The 25000-nt window shown below is 45.4% G+C and overlaps 3 protein-coding genes across 10 annotated transcripts in view; all 3 read left to right on the top strand.

Annotated features, from left to right (window-relative positions):
• LOC133620560 (uncharacterized) overlaps nucleotides 1–1954 on the top strand; it is a 2399-nt gene extending 445 nt beyond the window's left edge. Inside the window, exons 2-4 of the mRNA XM_061982147.1 lie at nucleotides 1–75; nucleotides 138–196; nucleotides 255–1954. The exon at nucleotides 1–75 is cut by the window's left edge and continues 58 nt beyond it. Of these exons, the coding sequence (XP_061838131.1) occupies nucleotides 1–75; nucleotides 138–196; nucleotides 255–1205 (1085 nt within the window). The 3' untranslated portion in view covers nucleotides 1206–1954. The remainder of the gene's footprint in view (nucleotides 76–137; nucleotides 197–254) is intronic.
• Nucleotides 1955–2085: 131 nt separating this feature from the next.
• Nucleotides 2086–14709, top strand: noc3l (NOC3-like DNA replication regulator). Of its 2 annotated transcripts, XM_061981206.2 has the most exons (22): nucleotides 2086–2203; nucleotides 4491–4695; nucleotides 4751–4856; nucleotides 4914–5068; nucleotides 5342–5410; nucleotides 5629–5762; nucleotides 5969–6130; nucleotides 7574–7667; nucleotides 7727–7896; nucleotides 7955–8083; nucleotides 8143–8274; nucleotides 8756–8836; nucleotides 8910–9010; nucleotides 9954–10026; nucleotides 10096–10159; nucleotides 10374–10445; nucleotides 10515–10696; nucleotides 10945–11073; nucleotides 11146–11243; nucleotides 12427–12511; nucleotides 13415–13514; nucleotides 14376–14709. In XM_061981206.2, exons 1-22 carry the CDS (start codon nucleotides 2195–2197, stop codon nucleotides 14450–14452), a joined length of 2427 nt encoding a protein of 808 aa, XP_061837190.1. In that variant the 5' UTR covers nucleotides 2086–2194; the 3' UTR covers nucleotides 14453–14709. The 2 variants fall into 2 exon arrangements, with proteins under 2 accessions (XP_061837190.1, XP_061837191.1); XM_061981207.2 differs by having other exon boundaries at nucleotides 13415–14709.
• Nucleotides 14710–14814: 105 nt separating this feature from the next.
• The window catches only part of acta2 (actin alpha 2, smooth muscle), a 12413-nt gene continuing 2227 nt past the window's right edge, over nucleotides 14815–25000 (top strand). Inside the window, exons 1-6 of one of the 7 annotated variants that reach the window (XM_061981208.1) lie at nucleotides 14815–14963; nucleotides 15046–15247; nucleotides 17543–17683; nucleotides 17830–17958; nucleotides 18099–18209; nucleotides 19678–19762. In XM_061981208.1, coding sequence (XP_061837192.1) covers nucleotides 15098–15247; nucleotides 17543–17683; nucleotides 17830–17958; nucleotides 18099–18209; nucleotides 19678–19762 — 616 coding nt within the window. In that variant the 5' untranslated portion in view covers nucleotides 14815–14963; nucleotides 15046–15097. Of the gene's footprint in view, nucleotides 14964–15045; nucleotides 15248–15281; nucleotides 15464–16082; nucleotides 16107–17542; nucleotides 17684–17829; nucleotides 17959–18098; nucleotides 18210–19677; nucleotides 19763–25000 lie in introns of those variants that run through there. The other 6 variants (XM_061981209.1, XM_061981210.2, XM_061981213.1 and 3 more) reach the window with 6 other exon arrangements.

Below are 25000 nucleotides of genomic sequence, written 5' to 3' on the forward strand. Positions count from 1 at the left end.
ACATTGTGGATGTCCACCTGTCGGAGGCGGAGTCCAAGCGGCGCTTCGTCAGCATCCTCAACCAAGATGGCGTCGGTAAGCCCCGCCCAGACGGCAAAAGTAGCGGTGACGTCCCAGCTAACACGTTGTGTGCACAGAGGCGGAGCACTCGTACAGCGCCCCTCCAGCCGGTCGGGACGCCTCGCCGCTCGCTCAGGTGAGACCGCAACCTTGGCTGCCAGTTAAGCCGCTTTATTGACGTCACCGCCGTGCAGGAGGAACTTGGCCACGCCGAAACGTCCTTGATCCTGGCTGTCACCATCAAAGACCCTGCCGCCATCGCCGAGCGTGAGAGCCCGGTAACGCCGCCGCCGCCTTGGAACCGTCGTCGAGCGAGCTCGGACTCTGAGGAGTCGCTGCAGGAGGGCGCCACACGCGGCAGGAAGTTGTTCACAACTCGGAGCGGCGGGCAGCCGCACGTGTGCCGGCAGTGCGGGAAATGTTTCGCAAAAGGGGCGCAGCTCAAGACGCACGCCGTCGTGCACACGGGTGAGAAGGCCTTCGCCTGTGACCTCTGCGGCCGGCGCTTCACCCTCAGACAGAACTTGCAGCGACACGCCCACAGCCACACGGGCAGGAAGTTCTTCACGTGCGGCGTGTGCGGCAAAGGCTTCACGCGCGCCGTCACGCTCAGGACGCACCAGCTGATCCACACGGGACAGAAGCCGCTCAAGTGCCAGCACTGCCCCAAAAGCTTCCGCCACGCCATCAACCTGAAGAACCACCTGAGGGTGCACAGCGACGTGCGGCCCTTCGCCTGCGACGTCTGCGGCAAGACCTTCCGCCAGGCCTTCAACCTGAAGATTCACGGCCGCGTCCACACCGGCGAGCGGCCATATTGCTGCCAGTTGTGCGGCAAGACCTTCAGCCAGCAGAGCAGCCTGATCACGCACGGCCGCACGCACTCGTCCGAGCGCCCCTTCGCCTGCGCCTCCTGCGACAAGAGCTTCAACAACGCCAACAGCCTCAAGCTGCACGTGCGCGTGCACACGGGCGAGAAGCCCTACGGCTGCGACGTGTGCGGCAAGACCTTCAGCCAGGGCAGCCATCTTCGCACGCACAAGAGCCACGTGCACGCCGGCGGCAAGCGCTACATCTGCGACAAGTGCGGCAAACGCTATGCCGACCGACGCAACTTGAAAATGCACAAGTGCGGCTATGCCTGACTGCATGCACGGCGCCCGGGGCCCACATGGAGTTTGGAAAGACTTGGATGGATGCTACGAGGGCCCACATGGAGTTTGGAAAGACTTTGATGGATGCTACGAGGGCCCACATGGAGTTTGGAAAGACTTGGATGGATGCTACGAGGGCCCACATGGAGTTTGGAAAGACTTTGATGGATGCTACGAGGGCCCACATGGAGTTTGGAAAGACTTGGATGGATGCTGCGAGGGCCCACATGGAGTTTGGAAAGACTTGGATGGATGCTGCGAGGGCCCACATGGAGTTTGGAAAGACTTGGATGGATGCTGCGAGGGCTCACATGGAGTTTGGAAAGACTTGGATGGATGCTGCGAGGGCCCACATGGAGTTTGGAAAGACTTGGATGGATGCTACGAGGGCCCACATGGAGTTTGGAAAGACTTGGATGGATGCTGCGAGGGCCCACATGGAGTTTGGAAAGACTTGGATGGATGCTACGAGGGCCCACATGGAGTTTGGAAAGAGTTACATATACTGTAATATTGTACATGGTAATTGTGATTTGTTATATATTGTATATATGATATACAAATATAATATATCAATATATATTATATACTGTATATATAATATGTAAATATTACATGTACAGTATGTTATATTTTATATTGCTACTATGGTACTACTTTTGTCTACTTTATACCTGCATTATCCTTTCCATCCTTACACTTTCCATCCTCTGTAAGTGAGCTACTGTGTGGATCAATAAAGTTTGCCGGACTAATAAAGTGTACTTTGTGGCTAAAAACTTGTCATGTTTGGTGAATATGTCAAAGAGGTGGAGTTGAGGCACTTTGTCCTCCGACCGCTGGTGGCGCTGCAGTAGGTGCTGCTCTACTTCCGGGTCAGAGCGCTGCAGTAGGTGCTGCTCTACTTCCGGGTCAGAGCGCTGCTCCACGCGTGTAAATTGTTGTCTTGTGGAGACTTTCAGCGACTTTAAAGCATCAGAATGGCACCTGTGAGTCTAACTTTCTCATTAAGCAGACTTTTTACATCTTCTATTTACTAGCTGTGGATGTTTAATAGTGAAGTGAAGTGAATTATATTTATATAGCGCTTTTTCTCTAGTGACTCAAAGCGCTTGACATAGTGAAAGGCAATATCTAAGTTCCATTTAAAGCAGTGTGGGTGACACTTGACATAGTGAAAGCCAATATCTAAGTTCCATTTAAAGCAGTGTGGGTGACTGGGAGCAGGTGGATAAAGTGTCTTGCCCAAGGACACAACGGCAGTGACTAGGATGGCGGAAGCTGGGATCGAACCTGCAACCCTCAAGTTGCTGGCACGGCCGAGATCTATAATAATAGTCTTCATCTTGGTCCGTCGCGTAACATACTTCATATTTCTTACAAAGGCTATTTATATACTGACTTGTATTATGTTGTTATTTATATACTGACTTGTATTATGTTTCTAGAACAATTGTATTGATACAGTGAGTTAGGTTTATGTTTCTAGAACAATTGTATTGATATAGTGAGTTAGGTTTATGTTTCTAGAACAATTGTATTGATATAGTGAGTTAGGTTTATGTTTCTAGAACAATTGTATTGATACAGTGAGTTAGGTTTATGTTTCTAGAACAATTGTATTGATATAGTGAGTTAGGTTTATGTTTCTAGAACAATTGTATTGATGCAGTGAGTTTGCTTTATGTTTCTAGAACAATTGTATCTATATACTGAGTTAGGTTTATGTTTCTAGAACAATTGTATTGATACAGTGAGTTAGGTTTATGTTTCTGGAACAATTGTATCTATATAGTGAGTTAGGTTTATGTTTCTAGAACAATTGTATTGATACAGTGAGTTAGGTTTATGTTTCTAGAACAATTGTATTGATATAGTGAGTTTGGTTTATGTTTCTAGAACAATTGTATTGATATAGTGAGTTAGGTTTATGTTTCTAGAACAATTGTATCTATATACTGAGTTAGGTTTATGTTTCTAGAACAATTGTATTGATACAGTGAGTTAGGTTTATGTTTCTAGAACAATTGTATTGATATAGTGAGTTAGGTTTATGTTTCTAGAACAATTGTATTGATACAGTGAGTTTGGTTTATGTTTCTAGAACAATGCATCCTGCTACACTGGCTCTGGTTTGTGTAAATGTGCGAGTAAAAGGTTTGCGTGACTAAATGTTGTAAATACATTGAAATATGAAATATAATGCTCATTTGTATTTCATATGTTTACAAGAAATAGTTTGGAAGGATATAATTACAAGCCGCTGTAAAGGAAGCTAGTTATAAACACCGCTCGTTTCCTGGCGCAACAAGCTAACGATAGCTAGCTTAAATGCAAAGATGAAAACAAGACACATTAACGTCTTTCCCAAACCCAAACGCCATTCCCCATTGTAAGCTTGTATGAACACATGATTGTCCAAGTAAATATGATATTTCATTGTGTACTAGGTTGATTGGCAACACTAGTGTGTGAATGTTGTCTGTCTATCTGTGTTGGCCCTGTGATGAGGTGGCGACTTGTCCAGGGTGTACACCGCCTTCCACCTGAATGCAACTGAGATAGGCTCCAGCATAGCCTGCGACCCCAAAAGGGACATGCGGTAGAAAATGGATGGATGGATGGATGACAACAGGAAGTGACGTCCCCAACATGATTTTCTCTCTTTATCATTAAGAACAATGCAACTTTTACGGCAGGAGATAATCATTTAAACACTCAAACAGGAGTACCACGGCCCTTGGGTAGCCGGAACAATATAACATATTTCTTCTGCCAAGGCTATTTATTGTCTATTTCAAACATCTTGGTTACACGTGTGTATGTGTACTTTTGCAACAATTTTGTGATAAAAAGGACATGAAATGTTCATATTGGTACACCCTAGTAAGATTAGACTCCTGATTCAATAATAATAAAGTTGTTATTTGATCAGCTGAAATATGCTTTATTCCAGGTTTAAAAACAGCTGCATTCCTGTCTCATGTCTAAGAACTTGATAGTCTCAGCAGCACTTCTTTTCATGGCCACTAGCGCCTTGTCGCTAGGAACTGTCTCATGTCTAAGAACTTGATAGTCTCAGCAGCACTTCTTTTCATGGCCACTAGCGCCTTCAGCTGCATTTCTATCTCATGTCTAAGAACTTGATAGTCCCAGCTGCACTTCTTTTCATGGCCACTAGCGCCTTGTCGCTAGGAACTGTGGGACATTTGCACGTTGATCTTCTTTCAATCAACAACGATGCGCTTCTTTTCTTGTCCTCGGCTCGCGTCGCAGCCTCGCTCCAAGAAGCGGCGGCCGACCTTTCGGCGTCTGCTGAAAACCAGCAGCGTGAAGCTGGACAACAAGATGAAGAACCGACAGATGAAGCAGCAGAGCTCGACTAATAAGCAGCGGAAAGAGCAGAAGAGGATGCGACAGGCGCTGAAAGGCTCCGCCCACAGCATGCCCCGCCCACTGGAGACTTACGTGAAGAGAGCAGGTAAGAGGTGCTTGTGGTAGCTGCAGACACCTGTGTCATGTGACTTGTGTGACAGAGGAAGAGGAAGAGGAGGACTTCCTGGAGACTCTTCCCACCGACATGATGGACGACACCGACCTGCAGCAGATGACCTCCTTCCTCGGCCGGGACTTGTCGTCATGGTAACTGCACACGCCACGGTACGTGCCGGTCTGAGGCTCACCTTTTGTACGTCACAGCGCTCCGGTGCACGGCGCCAAGAAGCGAAGATCGGACGTCCTTCCCAGTTACGAGAAGGTTCCCAGGAAGATGAGTCGTGTCCAAGAGAAGGAAGTAGTCCACCTGCTTCCTATCAAGGACAAGACCGGGGTCATCCCACAGAGTCTGGAACGAGGTGACGTCTCATCTCTTGTGTTGTTGTGAAGGACATCATGGATGGAACATCAATGTACAAACACACACAACACATGTCATCTGTTGTGTTGTTGTGAAGGACATCATGGATGGAACATCAATGTACAAACAGTGGAATTGTTGCTTTACTCTCCAAGCTGGGAACAACACACTTCCCCTTCACAATAATAGCACAGTGCACCACATCTAGTCTAGTCAAAATAAATGTTTCAAAAAAGTACCCTATACAAGTATTGTGTGCATGTGTGTGTAGTGAGGACCAAGCCGCCAGATGAAGATGACAAAGAGGATGAAGAAGAAGCGACACTAGAGGGCGAAAAAGGTATGGATGACATCTCAAATGTTTGATCCATTAAAATGTATGGATGACCTTTGACATCTCAAATGTTAAATTGAAAGCGCCAATGGTCCGCTGGCCGGCATCTTGTTTACGCTATCGCCATAGCGACAGGGAGGCTTTGCATCATCCGTGACTTTTTAAAGGAGACTGGTCTATCCTTTGGCCACGCCTCCTTTAATAAGATGCCTTCCTGTTTTCAGAAGGGGCGGAGCCACAGATTGTGGCGACACTGACGCAGGAGGAGAGAGCGAGCGTGCGAGCTCAGAAGATCAGAGAGAGGAGGCTGACAATCGCCCGACTGGCATCCACCGTCATCTCTGACCCCGTCAACAATGTGTGTGTGTGTGTGTGTGTGTGTGTGTGTGTGTGTGTGTGTGTGTGTGTGTGTGTGTGTGTGTGTGTGTGTGTGTGTGTGTGTGTGTGTGTGTGTGTGTGTGTGTGTGTGTGTGTGTGTGTGTGTGTGTGTGTGTGTGTGTGTGTGTGTGTGTGTGTGTGTGTGTGTGTCAGTCATCTCATCTGTGTGCATGTGTGTGCACGTAGATCAAGTGTGTGAAGCAGCTGCGGGGGATGCTAATGGAGGCGGAGTCTTGCGTGGCGGTGACGGTCAGGAAACTGGTGATGGTGTCGCTGATGGAGATCTTCAAAGATATTACCCCCACCTACAAGATACGACCTCTCACCTCTGCAGAGAAAGCCACCAAGGTAGAGAGAGAGAGAGTGTGTGTGTGTTCTTGTATTTGTATCCTTCTTGAGACATGAAGAAGGAAAAGTATCTTCCATATGTGGAGGTGATGACATAAATCAATAACATTGCATCTAATAGACAAAGTCCCATTTGTGGTGACATCCATCAACATGAGGGTGGTCCCAAAAAGGAGGGATTTTTATCATTGAATGTGTGTCGCTTTTAAACGTGCTCACCCTCTAGTCAACATATGAAATAACAAGTGTGTGTAAGATATTGAAATGCTCCCCCTTTGGCCAAAATGTATAAAAATAATAATAAAACATTTATATAGAGACATACTGTAATAACTTGGAAGTAAATAATGAAGATTAAAAACCAATTACAAACAAAAAAAACAACCTTTTTTATATTTGATAGTTTGTATATACTATTAATGTTGTAAATAGAAATCTTTATATATCTAGAAAGGCTGGTCCTAAAGAGGTAGGCATTTTTCTCAGGTCTCAAGAAGGTAACAAATACAAGAATGTTTGTTCGCATACTACATTAGCATGTGATGATGTCATGGTGCTACACCCAGCTAGCATACTACATTAGCATGTGATGATGTCATGGTGCTACACCCAGCTAGCATACTACATTAGCATGTGATGATGTCATGGTGCTACACCCAGCTAGCATACTACATTAGCATGTGATGATGTCATGGTGCTACACCCAGCTAGCATACTACATTAGCATTTGATGATGTCATGGTGCTACACCCAGCTAGCATACTACATTAGCATGTGATGATGTCATGGTGCTCCACCCAGCTAGCATACTACATTAGCATGTGATGATGTCATGGTGCTACACCCAGCTAGCATACTACATTAGCATGTGATGATGTCATGGTGCTACACCCAGCTAGCATACTACATTAGCATGTGATGATGTCATGGTGCTACACCCAGCTAGCATACTACATTAGCATGTGATGGTGCTACACCCAGCTAGCATACTACATTAACATGTGATGGTGCTCCACCCAGCTAGCATACTACATTAGCATGTGATGGTGCTCCACCCAGCTACATACTACATTAGCATGTGATGGTGCTCCACCCAGCTAGCATACTACATTAGCATGTGATGGTGCTCCACCCAGCTACATACTACATTAGCATGTGATGGTGCTCCACCCAGCTAGCATACTACATTAGCATGTGATGGTGCTCCACCCAGCTAGCATACTACATTAGCATGTGATGGTGCTCCACCCAGCTAGCATACTACATTAGCATGTGATGGTGCTCCACCCAGCTAGCATATTACATTAGCATGTGATGGTGCTCCACCCAGCTAGCATACTACATTAGCATGTGATGGTGCTCCACCCAGCTAGCATACTACATTAGCATGTGATGGTGCTCCACCCAGCTAGCATACTACATTAGCATGTGATGGTGCTCCAGGTGAAGAAAGAGACGAAGCAGCTGCGGGAGTTTGAGGAAGGTTTGCTGAGTCAGTACAAGTTCTTCCTGGAGGACTTGGAGCAGACCATCAAAGGTACGTGACCACGCCCAGACAAGACGCCAGGTGTGTGTGCTGACCTGACATGTGTGCAGACTGGAAGCAGCAGAAGAGGAAACGCAGCCAGAAGGTGGCGCTGGAGTCTTACAGCAGCCTGGCACAGGTGGCTGTCAGGTGTCTGTGCCAGCTGCTGCTCGCCATGTCACACTTCAACTTCCACAACAACATCATGGTGGCCTTGGCGCCGCTCATGAACGACAAGACCGTAAGAGAGCACCGTGAGCTGGGCCGGTGCACCTGTCACCTGTGCGTGTCTCCCACAGGTATCCCAGATGTGCTGCGACGCCTTCGCCGCACTCTTCCACCAGGACAAAGTGGGCGGGGCCTCGCTGGCTGCCGTGCGTGTCATCTCAGGTCTGGTCAAGAGTCACAACTACAACGTCAGGCCCCAGGTAAGAGCTGACGTGACCCCGCCCCCTGGCGTGACGTGACATGAGGAGTGCACACGCAGGTGCTGAGGACGCTGCTGAGTCTGAGGATCAAGGAAGTGCACGTGAAGAAGGACCTGCACGCCACCGCGCCCAAGATGAAGATGATGACCAACAAGGACAAGAAGAAGAACCTGTCACGCATGCAGAGGAAGGTGAGGACACCTGTGTCTCATGACCACCCGTGTCATATGACCACCTGGGTGTCATGACCACCTGGGTGTCATGATCACCTGTGTGTCATGACCACCTGGGTCATATGACCACCTGGGTGTCATGACCACCTGGGTCACATGACCACCTGTGTGCCATGATCACCTGTGTGCCATGATCACCTGGGTCACATGACCACCTGTGTGCCATGATCACCTGTGTGCCATGATCACCTATGTGTCATGACCACCCGGGTCACATGACCACCTGTGTGTCGTGACCACCCTTGTCACATGACCACCTGGGTCACATGATCACCTGGGTCACATGATTGTGTGTGTGTGTGTGTGTGTGTGTGTGTGTGTGTGTGTGTGTGTGTGTGTGTGTGTGTGTGTGTGTGTGTGTGTGTGTGTGTGTGTGTGTGTGTGTGTGTGTGTGTGTGTGTGTGTGTGTGTGTGTGTGTGTGTGTGTGTGTGTGCGCAGTGGAAGAAAGCTGAAGAGAAGTTGCAACAGGAACTTCTTGAAGCTGAGGCTTTAGACAGCAAAGACAAGAAAATCCAACTGGTGAGTAGATTGATTGATTGATTGATTGATTGATTGATTGGCTGAGAGTCATGTGATCACACTTCCTTCACAGCACACTGACATCCTCAACATGGTCTTCCTCATCTACTTCCGCATTCTCAAGAAAGCTCACAAGTCTCTTCTTATTTCTGCTGTGTTGGAGGGGCTGGCCAAGTATGACACACACTTACATCTACCTATTATCTTCTACACATTATGAGGGACAAACTGTAAAAATGGATTATTCATCCATTTACTGTTAATATCTGCTTATTTTCTGTTTGAACATGTTCTATCTCCACTTCTGTTCAAATGTAATAATCACTTATTCTTCTCTTCTTTGATACTTGACATTAGTTTTGGATGCTAGCACATGGATGTGATACCAAGTAGTTACAGGATCATACATTGGTCATATTCAAAGTCCTCATGTGTCCAGGGACGTATTTACTGACTTTATAAACATAATATGATTTTTTTAAAAAGGAAAAACGATTTTGTGACGATAAACAATATTAATGTAATCATAGTAGTATAGACTAGATACGCTATTGTACTTGGTATCATTACAGTGGATGTCAGGTGTAGATCCACTCATGGTGTTTGTTTATGTTCAAGCGCGCTAGCTTTTGTTAGCGGTGAGCTATTGTATCCTCCTACGGTGTCATGAAGCATGTTTAGCTATTCCTTGTCCTGCAGTGATAATGATACTTGTAAGAAACTTACTTTATTTGTCGGCCAGGATTAGTGATTTAGAAATAGCTCAAACACTGTGGATGGGTGTTAGCCATGTCTTAAAGAACCTCTTCCTGAGGGTGTTTCAGTGTTATAACTTCACCTTTATCTTTACTTTTTACACCAAAATGCGTCCATTCACCCTTTTCTGTCTACACACTGTGTCTGCTTGTAAGTACTCTGTGTGTGTGAACATGCTCCTCTGCTGGTAAAACCAGCAATGTAGCGTTTTTGATTCATTAATACCGCTATACCATACAACCCGAGTACTTACACACACACCACTTAGACATTGACACCCCTCGTCACCATGGCAACCACACACACTTGTGCATTTACACAAACACACGTACACACTAACTGTGATGTAACTTCCTGTCAGTTTTGCCCACTTGATTAACTTGGAGTTCTTTGATGACCTGCTCAATGTGCTACAGCGCCTCATCCAATCAGGAGTGAGTATGAGACTGGCCCCGCCCACTAATGTTGGCTTCTTCAAATGATTGATTACTATTGTTGTGCAGGATCTGACCAATCAGGAGAGTCTGCACTGTATACAGACCGTCTTCACCATCCTGTCAGGCCAAGGTGTGTGTGTGTGTGTATGTGTGTGTGTGTGTGTGTGTGTGTGTGTGTGTGTGTGTGTGTGTGTGTGTGTGTGTGTGTGTGTGTGTGTGTGTGTGTGTGTGTGTGTGTGTGTGTGTGTGTGTGTGTGTGTGTGTGTGTGTGTGTGTGTGTGTGTGTGTGTGTGTGTGTGTGTGTGTGTGTGTAAGTGATGTCATGCAGCTTGGTTGTGTGTCAGGTGACGCTCTCAACATCGACCCGCTCAACTTTTACTCGCACCTGTACAAGATGTTACCTCAGCTGCATGCAGGTGTGTGGTCACATGACTCTCTCATGGAGGGGGAGGAGTTCCCATGTTGACAATGTCCATGTCACTCAGGGGCACACAGTGATGACATCATCACTGTGCTGCGTTGCTTGGACGCCATGCTGATCCGCCGCAGGAAACAGGTGACGCTGCAGAGGGCCATGGCCTTCATCAAGCGACTGAGCATGCTCAGTCTGCACGTGCTGCCCAACGCCAGCGTGGGCATCCTTGCTGCCAACAGAGCTGCCCTGCATGTGAGTGAGTCAGTGAGTGAGTTAGTGAGTGAAACACTTGTTAAAACATCCGTGTGTGTGTGTGTGTGTGTGTGTGTGTGTGTGTGTGTGTGTGTGTGTGTGTGTGTGTGTGTGTGTGTGTGTGTGTGTGTGTGTGTGTGTGTGTGTGTGTGTGTGTGTGTGTGTGTGTGTGTGTGTGTGTGTGTGTGTGTGTGTGTGTGTGTGTGTGTGTGTGTGTGTGTGTGTGTGTGCGCGCGCGCGCGCGCCAGTCGTTTCCAAAGTGTGACTTCCTGCTGGACAACGAGGTTCAAGGCAGTGGGTTCTACCTCCCAGAACTGGACCAACCAGAACACTGCAATGCTCAGAACACAGCATTGTGGGAGCTCCACACACTACAGGTGACTACAGACACACCCACACGCACACACACAGCAAAACTTGTAACTTCCTGTCATGTGACATGTTGGCAGAGACACTTCCATCCGGTTGTGCGCCAGCTGGCAGTCCACCTGAGTCGTGGTGCTCCCAGTGAAGGCAGCGCAGCGCTCAGCGTGGAATTGAGTCGCAGGTACGGTGATGTGTGTGTGTGTGGTTGCCATGGTGACAAGAGGTATGTGTGTGTGGTTGCCATGGTGACTAGAAGTGTAATGTGTGTGTGTGGTTGCCAGAGGTGGGTAGAGTACCTAAAAATTGTACTCCAGCAAGAGTAGCATTACTCAAGTAAAAGTAAAGAATAGAAATCCAAATAATGACTTGAGTAAAAGTAGGTATTCCCTAACTATTTAAGTATAGAGTAACTTTAGATTGATTTAGTAGCTCTTTTTCAATGGTTCTTGGTTGTGTTTGTGCTTGTGTGTGAACAATTTGCAAGTTTTGTTGAGTTAGAAGTAGGCTGAAATGTTTCTACTGACACAAATGACTCCTTTTAAATAGTCATTGAATCACTCTGCTTACAATATTGCGGTAAAACATTCTTTATTTACAGTCTATTTATTGCTTTGCTTGTGTATATTTCACACCCTAACATACATTTGTGGTCAAAAGTCTACATACACTTGTAAAGAACATCATGTCATGGCTGTCAATCATTTCTACAACTCTTATTGTTTTGTGATGTAGTGATTGGAGCACATACTTGTTGCTCACAAAAAACATTCATGAAGTTTGCTTCTTTGATGAATTTATTATGGCTCTACTGAAAATGTGAGGGTGAAAAGTATACATACAGCAATGTTAATATTTGCTTACATGTCCCTTGGCAAGTTTACCTGCAATAAGGCGCTTTTGGTAGCCATCCACAAGCTTCTGCTTGACCACTTGACCACTAAATTGCTGCAGTTCAGCTAAATGAGTTGCTTTTCTGACATGGACTTGTTTCTTCAGCATTGTCCACAAGTCAGGACTTTGGGAAGGCCATTCTAAAACCTTCATTCTAGCCTGATTTAGCCATTCCTTTACCACTTTTGAGGTGTGTTTTGGGTCACTGTCTTGTTGGGACGGCGTGGCGAAGTTGGTAGAGTGGCCGTGTATACTTCTATATTATTATTCTATGATTGTATGTCATTGTTGTATAATTCTAGATTATGATTGTATAATTGTGTATTCATGCATATTATTTACTGCTACAATTGGCCTCCAGCCATGACTGTGAGTTGGCCCTCAATGCTGTAAATATCACCTGATCGTCATGTGCACCCACCGTATTGACACACTTCATTCTCACCTTCTGGCTTTTCTTACTTCCTGTCAAGGTCGCCAGTGCAGCTGTTTGACGATTACACCATGAAGGACATGACCTTTAACCCCCCCGTGGCACCACCCAGCCACAGGAAGAAGGTACACACACACACATTGTTGAGACCTGAGAAAACCGCCTGTCTCTTTAGGACCAGCCTTATATCAAGAAGTGTAATAATATATACATACTATGCAAATATGAAAAATGAGTTGGAATTTCACAAGAAAAAGGTCACAATTTCACAAGAAAAACTGAACATTTGTGCCAGAAAAGTTGGAATTTTACTCATTTATAGTCGCAAATGTTGGCAATCTAATAATAATAATCTGAATTTTACTTGTCAAAATTATGACAAAAGTCATAATTGTACTCCAAAAATATCACTGTTTTACAAGAACAACAAAAAATATTGTGATAAGTCAGAATTTTATATGACAAATGTTCCCATTTTGCATTAAAAAGGTCATCATTTTATATGAAGTAATACTTTTATGAGAAAATATTGCAATATTACAGAAACATAAAGAATATGAGAAATTGTTCTGAAAACTGCTTTGAGTTCATTTCTTTTTCTTTTTCTTTTTTGTTTGTAATTGTTTTTTAATCTTCATTATTTACTTCAAGTTATTACAGTATGTGTCTCTATATACATATTTATTTTATTTTTTTAATTAATCCATTTTGCCCAAAGGGGGACATTTCAATATCTTACACACACTTGTTATTTCATATGTTGACCAGAGGGGGAGCACTTTTAAAAGCGACACACAGTCAATTAGAACAATCCCTCCTTTTTGGGACCACCCTCATTTTGATGGATGTCACCACAAATGAGACTTTGTCTATTAGATGCAATGTTATTGATTTAGGTCATCACCTCCTCATATGGAAGATACTTTTCCTTCATGTCTCAAGAAGGCTACAAATACAAGAACACACATATACACACTTCCACATCTACACACAAACTTGGGAGTAAGAGTTGTGTGTGTTCCTGTCAGGATGTTTTCCAGTGGAACACCACGCTGCTCCATGCTGACTTGCAGGAAATGATTGACAGCGTTTTGACTGCCAGCGAGGAGGCGGAGCTTGACTTTACTAGTACACACACATGCAGCAAACCTACTCAGTGATGTCATCATCGTGTGTGATGTCATCATCTGTGATGTCATCATTGTGTGTGAATGCATCCTCTGTGATATCATCGAGTGTGTTTGTGATGTCATCATCGTGTGTGTGTGATGTCATTGTCTTTGATGTCATCATCATCATCTGTGATGTCTTCATTGTGTGTGATGTCTTCATTGTGTGTGAATTCATCCTCTGTGATATCATCGAGTGTGTGATGTCATCATCGTGTGTGTGATGTCATTGTCTTTGATGTCTTCATTGTGTGTGAATTCATCCTCTGTGATATCATCGAGTGTGTGATGTCATTGTCTTTGATGTCATCATTGTGTGTGATGTCTTCATTGTGTGTGAATTCATCCTCTGTGATATCATCGAGTGTGTGATGTCATCATCGTGTGTGTGATGTCATTGTCTTTGATGTCATCATCATCTGTGATGTCATCATCGTCTGATATCGTCTGAGGTGTCATCATCGTGTGTGCGTGATGTCATCTGAGATGTCATTGTGTGTGATATAGTCTGTGATGTCATCATTGTGTGCTATGTCATCTGCCTTGTAAAATGTTGAATAAAACAAAGTGTTTTTGCTTACAACATAAATGTCAATCAAAGCTACCAAGTCCTGTTAAGACTTTTAGAAAGGGTTAACCTCCACTGTCATTACTACTTTAACTTTAACACACCTACTGTGTGTGTGTGTGTGTGTGTGTGTGTGTGTGTGTGTGTGTGTGTGTGTGTGTGTGTGTGTGTGTGTGTGTGTGTGTGTGTGTGTGTGTGTGTGTGTGTGTGTGTGTGTGACTATCATTGCTACTTTCACTTTAACACACCTAGTGTGTGTGTGTGACTATCATTGCTACTTTAACACACCTAGTGTGTGTGTGTGTGTGAGACTATCATTGCTACTTTAACTTTAACTTGAACATCATTAAAAACATATTTTAACATACTTATCATATTTAACATCCATCCATCCATCCATTTTCTACCGCGTATTCCCATTGGGGTCGCGGGGGGGGGCGCTAGAGCCTATCTCATATTTAACATTATTTTTAAAAATTGTTTACATTCCACACATTTTCATCTCCACAAACACAGCTCTGACTTTTAGTCAAAGTGTGTGTGTGTGTGTGTGTGTGTGTGTGTGTGTGTGTGTGTGTGTGTGTGTGTGTGTGTGTGTGTGTGTGCGAGTGATGAGGACAATGTGAAGAAGGGGTGGGGGTCCCATCATGAAGAAGGGGTGGTGGTCCCATCATGTCCTCACATGAGAGGAGTGGGTGGGACTTGTCTCCTTCACCTCCTTATAAGGAGTGGCTGATTTCCCTCATGTAGTGGGCGGAGCCTGCACAAGCCTCTGCTGTCCTTTTAAGGAGAAGTCTCTCCTTCTGCTCCTGAAGGGGGCGTGTCCAAAGACGCAGCAAGGTGAGCACAAGGTGGACAGGTCTCATGTCTTTCTTCAAGCTCCGCCCCTTATGGTGACACAGATGTTGACCTTTGCCCTCAGCAGCACAAAGCATGATGGGAGAAAGCCCTAGAAGGATGAGAGGAGGAAGACCATGGCGTCCTCTCCATGTTTAGAAGGAGGGAGGGAGGAAGGAAGGAAGGAAGGAGGCAAGGAGGGAAGGAGGCTTCTTAAGGTCGCTGCCTTGAGCTCAGACTCTGACTTCTTCTCTGCTGACCACACCTTCATCTCCTTGCAGCACCAGGTAACATCTTCATCATCATCATCACTTCTTCTCTGCTGACCACACCTTCATCTCCTTGCAGCACCAGGTAACATCTTCATCATCATCATCACTTCTTCTCTGCTGACCACACCTTCATCTCCTTGCAGCACCAGGTAACATCTTCATCATCACCTTCTTCATCTTCATCATCACTTCTTCTCTGCTGACCACACCTTCATCTCCTTGCAGCACCAGGTAACATCTTCATCATCACCTTCTTCATCTTCATCTCCTCTTCCTCATCACCACCTTGCTTATCTTCACCTCTTCATCTTCACCTCTTCCTCTTCCTCATCATCACCTTCTTTATCTTCATCATCTTCACCTCCTCTTCCTCATCATCACCTTCATCATCACTATCTTCACCTCCTCTACCTCATCACCACCTTGCTTATCTTCACCTCATCATCTTCACCTCCTTCTCTTCCTCATCATCACCTTCTTTATCTTCACCTCTTCCTCATCATCACTATCTTCACCTCCTCTTCCTCATCATCACCTTCATCACCACCTTCTTCATCATCTTCACCTCTTCCTCATCATCACCTTCATCATCACTATCTTCACCTTCTCTTCCTCATCATCACCTTCTTTATCTTCATCATCTTCACCTCTTCCTCATCATCACCTTCTTTATCTTCATCATCTTCACCTCTTCCTCATCATCACCTTCATCATCACCTTCTTTATCTTCACCTCCTCACCGCCATGTGCCTGAGATGAGATGAGGTGAGGAGACGTGTGTTGAAGATGGTGTGTCCAGCACACATGACCAAATATGGTCATGGAAGCATGAGGGGCAGGAGAACTGAGCTCCACTTCTTCATGTCCAAATTAGGTGGTGTTTATGTGCTGTTGTCCCACAGAGTCCTAGCATGGAATGAGGTGGTGTTCATGTGTTGTCCCACAGAGTCCTAGCATGGAATGAGGTGGTGTTCATGTGTTGTCCCACAGAGTCCTAGCATGGAATGAGGTGGTGTTCATGTGTTGTCCCACAGAGTCCTAGCATGGAATGAGGTGGTGTTCATGTGTTGTCCCACAGAGTCCTAGCATGGAATGAGGTGGTGTTCATGTGTTGTCCCACAGAGTCCTAGCATGGAATGAGGTGGTGTTTATGTGTTGTCCCACAGAGTCCTAGCATGGAATGAGGTGGTGTTCATGTGTTGTCCCACAGAGTCCTAGCATGGAATGAGGTGGTGTTCATGTGTTGTCCCACAGAGTCCTAGCATGGAATGAGGTGGTGTTTATGTGTTGTCCCACAGAGTCCTAGCATGGAATGAGGTGGTGTTCATGTGTTGTCCCACAGAGTCCTAGCATGGAATGAGGTGGTGTTCGTGTGTTGTCCCACAGAGTCCTAGCATGGAATGAGGTGGTGTTCATGTGTTGTCCCACAGAGTCCTAGCATGGAATGAGGTGGTGTTTATGTGTTGTCCCACAGAGTCCTAGCATGGAATGAGGTGGTGTTCATGTGTTGTCCCACAGAGTCCTAGCATGGAATGAGGTGGTGTTCATGTGTTGTCCCACAGAGTCCTAGCATGGAATGAGGTGGTGTTCATGTGTTGTCCCACAGAGTCCTAGCATGGAATGAGGTGGTGTTCATGTGTTGTCCCACAGAGTCCTAGCATGGAATGAGGTGGTGTTTATGTGTTGTCCCACAGAGTCCTAGCATGGAATGAGGTGGTGTTCATGTGTTGTCCCACAGAGTCCTAGCATGGAATGAGGTGGTGTTTATGTGTTGTCCCACAGAGTCCTAGCATGGAATGAGGTGGTGTTCATGTGTTGTCCCACAGAGTCCTAGCATGGAATGAGGTGGTGTTCATGTGTTGTCCCACAGAGTCCTAGCATGGAATGAGGTGGTGTTCATGTGTTGTCCCACAGAGTCCTAGCATGGAATGAGGTGGTGTTCATGTGTTGTCCCACAGAGTCCTAGCATGGAATGAGGTGGTGTTTATGTGTTGTCCCACAGAGTCCTAGCATGGAATGAGGTGGTGTTCATGTGTTGTCCCACAGAGTCCTAGCATGGAATGAGGTGGTGTTTATGTGTTGTCCCACAGAGTCCTAGCATGGAATGAGGTGGTGTTCATGTGTTGTCCCACAGAGTCCTAGCATGGAATGAGGTGGTGTTCATGTGTTGTCCCACAGAGTCCTAGCATGGAATGAGGTGGTGTTCATGTGTTGTCCCACAGAGTCCTAGCATGGAATGAGGTGGTGTTCATGTGTTGTCCCACAGAGTCCTAGCATGGAATGAGGTGGTGTTCGTGTGTTGTCCCACAGAGTCCTAGCACCATGTGTGATGACGAGGAGAGCACCGCCCTGGTCTGCGATAATGGATCCGGTCTTTGCAAAGCCGGATTTGCCGGAGACGACGCCCCCAGAGCCGTCTTCCCTTCCATCGTGGGACGGCCTAGACACCAGGTGAGTCTCAAACACTGCCTGAAAGACCCCACGCTCCTACAGTGTATGTGTGTGTGTGTGTGTGTGTGTGTGTGTGTGTGTGTGTGTGTGTGTGTGTGTGTGTGTGTGTGTGTGTGTGTGTGTGTGTGTGTGTGTGTGTGTGTCAGGGTGTGATGGTAGGCATGGGACAGAAGGACAGCTACGTAGGAGACGAGGCTCAGAGCAAGAGAGGAATCCTCACACTCAAATATCCCATAGAACATGGAATCATCACCAACTGGGACGACATGGAGAAGGTCCAACACACCACTTCCTGTCCCACACACCACTTCATGTCTCACACACCACTTCCTGTCCCACACAGCACTTCCTGTCCCACACAGCACTTCCTGTGTGACACACAGCTTTAAATGTCATGTGTGTTGTCATTGGTCAGATCTGGCATCACTCTTTCTACAACGAGCTGCGAGTGGCACCTGAGGAACATCCCACCCTCCTCACTGAGGCTCCACTCAACCCCAAAGCCAACCGCGAGAAGATGACCCAGGTCACACCTTGGACCAACACCTCATGTCTCTCATCTCATGTCTCATACACACACGTGTCATGTCTCTCATACATATCTCACATGCACACGTCTCATGTCTCTCATCTCATGTCTCATATACACACGTCTCATGTTTCTCATTTCATACACACACGTGTCATGTCTCTCATACATGTCTCACATGCACACGTCTCATGTCTCTCATCTCATGTCTCATACACACACGTCTCATGTCTCTCATATATGTCTCTCATCTCATGTCTTTCATACACACGTCTCATGTCTCACACATACACATCTCTCATCTCATGTCTCACATCCACGCGTCTCATGTCTTTCATACATGTGTCATGTTGCTCATCTCATGTCTCATATATACACGTCTCATGTCTCTCATCGCATGTCTCACATGGACACTTCTAATGTCTCATGTCTCACATCCACATGTCTCATGTCTCTCATACATGTCTCATTTCTCTCAGCTAATGTCATTCATACACATGTCTCATGTCTCACACATACATGTCTCTCATCTCATGTCTCACACATACATGTCTCATGTCTCACACATACATGTCTCTCATCTCATGTCTCACATGCACACGTCTCATGTCTCTCATAAATTTCTCACATGGACACGTCTCATGTCTTTCATCTCATGTCCCTCACACACGTCTCATGTCTCATACACACACACACAGACACACACGTCTCTCGGACACACACACACACACACACACCGACACACGTCTCATGTCTCAGACACACACACACAGACACACACGTCTCTCGGACACACGTCTCAGAAACACAGACACTCACACACGTCTCATGTCTCAGACACACACACACACACACACACACACACACAGACAGACACCACACATGTCTCAGACACACACACACACACACACACAGACAGACACCACACATGTCTCAGACACACACACACACACAGAGACAGACACACAGGTCTCATGTCTCAGACACACACACACACACACAGGTCGCATGTGTCACACACACACACACACACAGACACACACAGGTCTCATGTCTCAGACACACAGACACACACAGGTCTCATGTCTCAGACACACACACACACACAGACAGACACCACACATGTCTCAGACACACACACACACAGAGACAGACACACAGGTCTCATGTCTCAGACACACACACACACAGGTCGCATGTGTCACACACACACACACAGACAGACACACACAGGTCTCATGTCTCAGACACACACACACACACACACACAGGTCGCATGTGTCACACACACACAGGTCTCATGTCTCAGACACACACACATCTCATGTCTCAGACACACACACACACAGGTCGCATGTGTCACACACACACACACAGACAGACACACACACAGGTGTCATGTCTCAGACACACACAGGTGTCATGCAGGTGATGATGATGATGGTGTGTGTGTGTGTGTGTTCAGATCATGTTTGAGACCTTCAATGTCCCTGCCATGTACGTGGCCATCCAGGCTGTCCTCTCTCTCTACGCCTCTGGACGCACTACAGGTCACTTCTTACTTAACTAACACTAACCACCCTCTGTGTGTTTAACACTAACCACTGTGTGTTTGTTTAACACTGACCACTGTGTGTTCACTAGTAACCACAATGTGTTTGTGTTCAATAGTAACCAGTATTTGTGTTTACTAGTAACCAATGTGTGATTGTTTACCAGTAACCAGAATGTGTTTGTGTTCACTAGTAACCAGTATTTGTGATTACTAGTAACCAGTGTTTGTTTACTAGTAACCAATGTGTTTGTGTTCGCGAGTAACCAATGTGTGATTGTTTACTAGTAACCAGAATGTGATTGTGTTCACTAGTAACCAGTATTTGTGATTAGTAGTAACCAGTGTGTTTGTTTACTAGTAACCAATTTTGATTGATTGATTGAGACTTTTATTAGTAGATTGCACAGTGAAGTACATATTCCGTACAATTGACCACTAAATGGTAACACCCCAATAAGTTTTTCCACTTGTTTAAGTCGGGGTCCACTTAAATTGATTGATGATACAGATATATACTATCATATATACTATCATCATAATACAGTCATCACACAAGATCATCATCAGGGTGTATACATTGAATTATTTACATTATTTACAATTCGGGGTGTGGGATATGGAGGGGGGGGGTTAGGTTTGGTTGTTATCATCAGTCATCAACAATTGAGAACAGAGAAATGGACATTGAAAGAGTGTAGGTGTGACTTGGTAGGATATGTACAGCAAGTAGTGGACATAGAGAGAGAGAGAGAGAGAGAGAGAGAGAGAGAGAGAGATCAGAAGGCATAAGAATTTGATTATTTACAATCCGGGGAGGTGGGATGTGGAAGGGAGGGTGTTAGTTTAGGGTTGAAGTTGCCTGAAGGTGTTCTTTTAGTGTGCTTTTGAAGGAGGATAGAGATGCCCTTTCTTTTCCACCTGTTGGGAGTGCATTCCACATTGATGTGGCATAGAAAGAGAATGAGTTAAGACCTTTGTTAGATGGGAATCTGGGTTTAACGTGGTTAGTGGAGCTCCCCCTGGTGTTGTGGTTATGGCGCTCATTTACGTTAAGGAAGTAGTTTGACATGGGCAGCACGGTGGCAGAGGGGTTAGTGCATCTGCCTCACAATACGAAGGTCCTGAGTAGTCTTGGGTTCATTCCCGAGCTCGGGATCTTTCTGTATGGAGTTTGCATGTTCTCCCCGTGACTGCGTGGGTTCCCTCCGGGTACTCCGGCTTCCTCCCACCTCCAAAGACATGCACCTGGGGATAGGCCCCTCCCACCTCCAAAGACATGCACCTGGGGATAGGCCCCTCCCACCTCCAAAGACATGCACCTGGGGATAAGTTGATTGGCAACACTACATTGGCCCTAGTGTGTGAATGTTGTCTGTCTATCTGTGTTGGCCCTGCGATGAGGTGGTGACTTGTCCAGGGTGTACCCCGCCTTCTGCCCGATTGTAGCTGAGATAGGCTCCAGCGCCCCCCGCGACCCCAAAGGGAATAAGCGGTAGTAAATGGATGGATGGAAGTAGTTTGACATGTACTTCGGTATCAGGGAGGTGTAGTGGATTTTATAGACTAGGCTCAGTGCAAGTTGTTTTACTCTGTCCTCCACCCTGAGCCAGACCACTTTGGAGAAGTGGGTAGGAGTAACTCCAGAAGGCATGTGTCAGTGGAGTGGTTAGTTCTGAAGTCAGATAGAGAAGGCATGTGTCAGTGGAGTGGTTAGTTCTGAAGTCAGATAGAGAAGGCATGTGTCAGTGGAGTGGTTAGTTCTGAAGTCAGATAGAGAAGGCATGTGTCAGTGGAGTGGTTAGTTCTGAAGTCAGATAGAGAAGGCATGTGTCAGTGGAGTGGTTAGTTCTGAAGTCAGATAGAGAAGGCATGTGTCAGTGGAGTGGTTAGTTCTGAAGTCAGATAGAGAAGGCATGTGTCAGTGGAGTGGTTAGTTCTGAAGTCAGATAGAGAAGGCATGTGTCAGTGGAGTGGTTAGTTCTGAAGTCAGATAAAGAAGGCATGTGTCAGTGGAGTGGTTAGTTCTGAAGTCAGATAGAGAAGGCATGTGTCAGTGGAGTGGTTAGTTCTGAAGTCAGATAGAGAAGGCATGTGTCAGTGGAGTGGTTAGTTCTGAAGTCAGATAGAGAAGGCATGTGTCAGTGGAGTGGTTAGTTCTGAAGTCAGATAGAGAAGGCATGTGTCAGTGGAGTGGTTAGTTCTGAAGTCAGATAGAGAAGGCATGTGTCAGTGGAGTGGTTAGTTCTGAAGTCAGATAGAGAAGGCATGTGTCAGTGGAGTGGTTAGTTCTGAAGTCAGATAGAGAAGGCATGTGTCAGTGGAGTGGTTAGTTCTGAAGTCAGATAGAGAAGGCATGTGTCAGTGGAGTGGTTAGTTCTGAAGTCAGATAGAGAAGGCATGTGTCAGTGGAGTGGTTAGTTCTGAAGTCAGATAGAGAAGGCATGTGTCAGTGGAGTGGTTAGTTCTGAAGTCAGATAGAGAAGGCATGTGTCAGTGGAGTGGTTAGTTCTGAAGTCAGATAGAGAAGGCATGTGTCAGTGGAGTGGTTAGTTCTGAAGTCAGATAGAGAAGGCATGTGTCAGTGGAGTGGTTAGTTCTGAAGTCAGATAGAGAAGGCATGTGTCAGTGGAGTGGTTAGTTCTGAAGTCAGATAGAGAAGGCATGTGTCAGTGGAGTGGTTAGTTCTGAAGCCAGATAGAGAAGGCATGTGTCAGTGGAGTGGTTAGTTCTGAAGTCAGATAGAGAAGGCATGTGTCAGTGGAGTGGTTAGTTCTGAAGTCAGATAGAGAAGGCATGTGTCAGTGGAGTGGTTAGTTCTGAAGTCAGATAGAGAAGGCATGTGTCAGTGGAGTGGTTAGTTCTGAAGCCGGATTGTAATTTGTACATGAGTTTATTAGTGGCAAGGTAACTATCGACCTGTTCATAAACTATTTTTTCCATGACTTTGGAAATGGAAGTGAGAATAGAAACAGGTCGGTAGTTGCCAGGTTCCAATTTGCTTCCTTTTTTAAAGAGGGGAGTTACTCTTGCTATCTTAAAATCTTTTGGTACTTGGCCTTGTGAAATTGAGAGGTTTATTATGTGCGTGATGATCGGGGCAATGATGGAGGCAGAGTCCCTGAGGAATCTGGAGGGGATATTGTCAAGGCCGGTGGCCTTGTTTGGGTGGAGCGCGCTCAATTTTTTAAGCACCTCATCAGCTGTGACCATTTCTAATTTGAAATCGTTGTTGATTACACCTAGCTTTCTGTAGAAGGCTTTAATGTGTTCTAGAGTGGTGGGACAGCTTGTTGACAAGAGTTGTGGCTATGCTGGTGAAAAAGGTGTTAAGTCTGCTTGCTACCTCCATTTTGTCTGTAATGAGGGAGTCACCCTCCTTGATGTTGATGTTGGTGAGTCTGGTTTGAAGTTTCTGGCTGCAACCAGGAAGATGGTTGTTGAGGATTTTCCAGAGCTCACGTGGCTTATTTGTGTTTTCCTCTATTTTGTCGTTAATGTATTTTGTTTTAAGGATTTAGTCAGGTTTGTTGACTTATTTCTTAATTTATTGTATTGCTTTTTGAGAGTTGAAAGGAGTGATTTGAGGTTGTTATTATTGGGTTGTTTATCTACTTCTGTTTATCTACTTCTGGTATTCGGAGTATTTTCTGTCTCTGTCTTTTATGGCAGCTAGTAGGTCCGGATTCATCCATGGTTCAGAGCGGGCTTTGATCCTGACTGTTTTCACGGGAGCCATGTCATTTAGCATCTTTAGCAACCATGTCATTTAGCATCTTTAGCAACCATGTCATTTAGCATCTTTAGCAACCATGTCATTTAGCATCTTTAGCAACGCTGTTTTGAAGCCATCCCAAGCAACATGGACCAGGTTGCTGGCGAGCACAGAGGACCAGTCCCACTCATCTCATTTGAAATGGTAAATGGTAAATGGTAAATGGTAAATGGGTTGTACTTGTATAGCACTTTGACACTATTTCCATTCCCTTGCCCTTATGTGGGCTCTGTACCGAGGATGTGTTTGTGGCTTGTGCAGCCCTTTGAGACACTTGTGATTTAGGGCTATATAAATAAACATTGATTGATTGATTGATTGATTGACATTCACACACTGATGGCGGGAGCTGCCATGCACGGCGCTAACCAGCAGCCATCAGGAGCAAGGGTGAAGTGTCTTGCTCAAGGACACAACGGACGTGACTAGGATGGTAGAAGGTGGGGATTGAACCCCAGTAACCAACTCATTTAGTGCAAATTCATAATAACACATAAGAACATGGTACTAAGATAAATAGATACAAATAATACATAAGAACATGGTACTAAGATGAATAGATACAAATAATACATAAGAACATGGTACTAAGTAACCAGTGTGTGTTTACTAGTAACCATGCTGTGTTAACTAGTGTGCATGTTAACTAGTAACCAGACTGTGTTTGTGTTAACTAGTAACCAGTGTTCATGTTTATTAGTAACCAAACTGTGTGTGGTAACCAGTGTGTGTTTACTAGTAACCAAACTGTATGTTAACTAGTAACCACTGTATGTTTACTGGCAACCAGACTGTGTGGTTTTATTTGTGACCAGAGTGTGTGTTAACTAGTAAACCCTGTGTGTGTTTACTAGTAACCAGACTGTAGTAACTAGAAACCAATGTATGTGTTAACTAGCAGCCCATGTGTGTGTTAACTAGCAACCCATGTGTGTTAACTAGTAACCAGTGTGTGTTTACTAGTAACCAAACTGTATGTTAACTAGTAACCACTGTGTGTTTACTGGCAACCAGACTGTGTGGTTTTATTTGTGACCAGAGTGTGTGTTAACTAGTAAACCCTGTGTGTGTTTACTAGTAACCAGACTGTGGTAACTAGAAACCAATGTATGTGTTAACTAGCAGCCCATGTGTGTGTTAACTAGCAACCCATGTGTGTTAACTAGTAACCAGTGTGTGTTTACTAGTAACCAAACTGTATGTTAACTAGTAACCACTGTGTGTTTACTGGCAACCAGACTGTGTGGTTTTATTTGTGACCAGAGTGTGTGTTAACTAGTAAACCCTGTGTGTGTTTACTAGTAACCAGACTGTGGTAACTAGAAACCAATGTATGTGTTAACTAGCAGCCCATGTGTGTGTTAACTAGCAACCCATGTGTGTTAACTAGTAACCAGTGTGTGTTAACTAGTAAACCATATGTGTTTACTGGTAACCAGACTGTGTGGGTTAAGTAGTGAC

This window comes from Nerophis lumbriciformis, linkage group LG32 (assembly GCF_033978685.3).
Source record: "Nerophis lumbriciformis linkage group LG32, RoL_Nlum_v2.1, whole genome shotgun sequence".
In the NCBI taxonomy this organism is placed as follows: Eukaryota; Metazoa; Chordata; class Actinopteri; order Syngnathiformes; family Syngnathidae; genus Nerophis; species Nerophis lumbriciformis.

What these genes read in the sequence shown, in the direction of transcription:
- noc3l (XM_061981206.2), top strand. An exon ending in GGGAGCTCCACACACTACAG is followed by an intron (nt 11,074 to 11,145) that starts GTGACTACAGAC and finishes ACATGTTGGCAG; the next exon opens with AGACACTTCCATCCGGTTGT. An exon ending in GGCGGAGCTTGACTTTACTA is followed by an intron (nt 13,515 to 14,375) that starts GTACACACACAT and finishes TAACACACCTAG; the next exon opens with TGTGTGTGTGTGACTATCAT.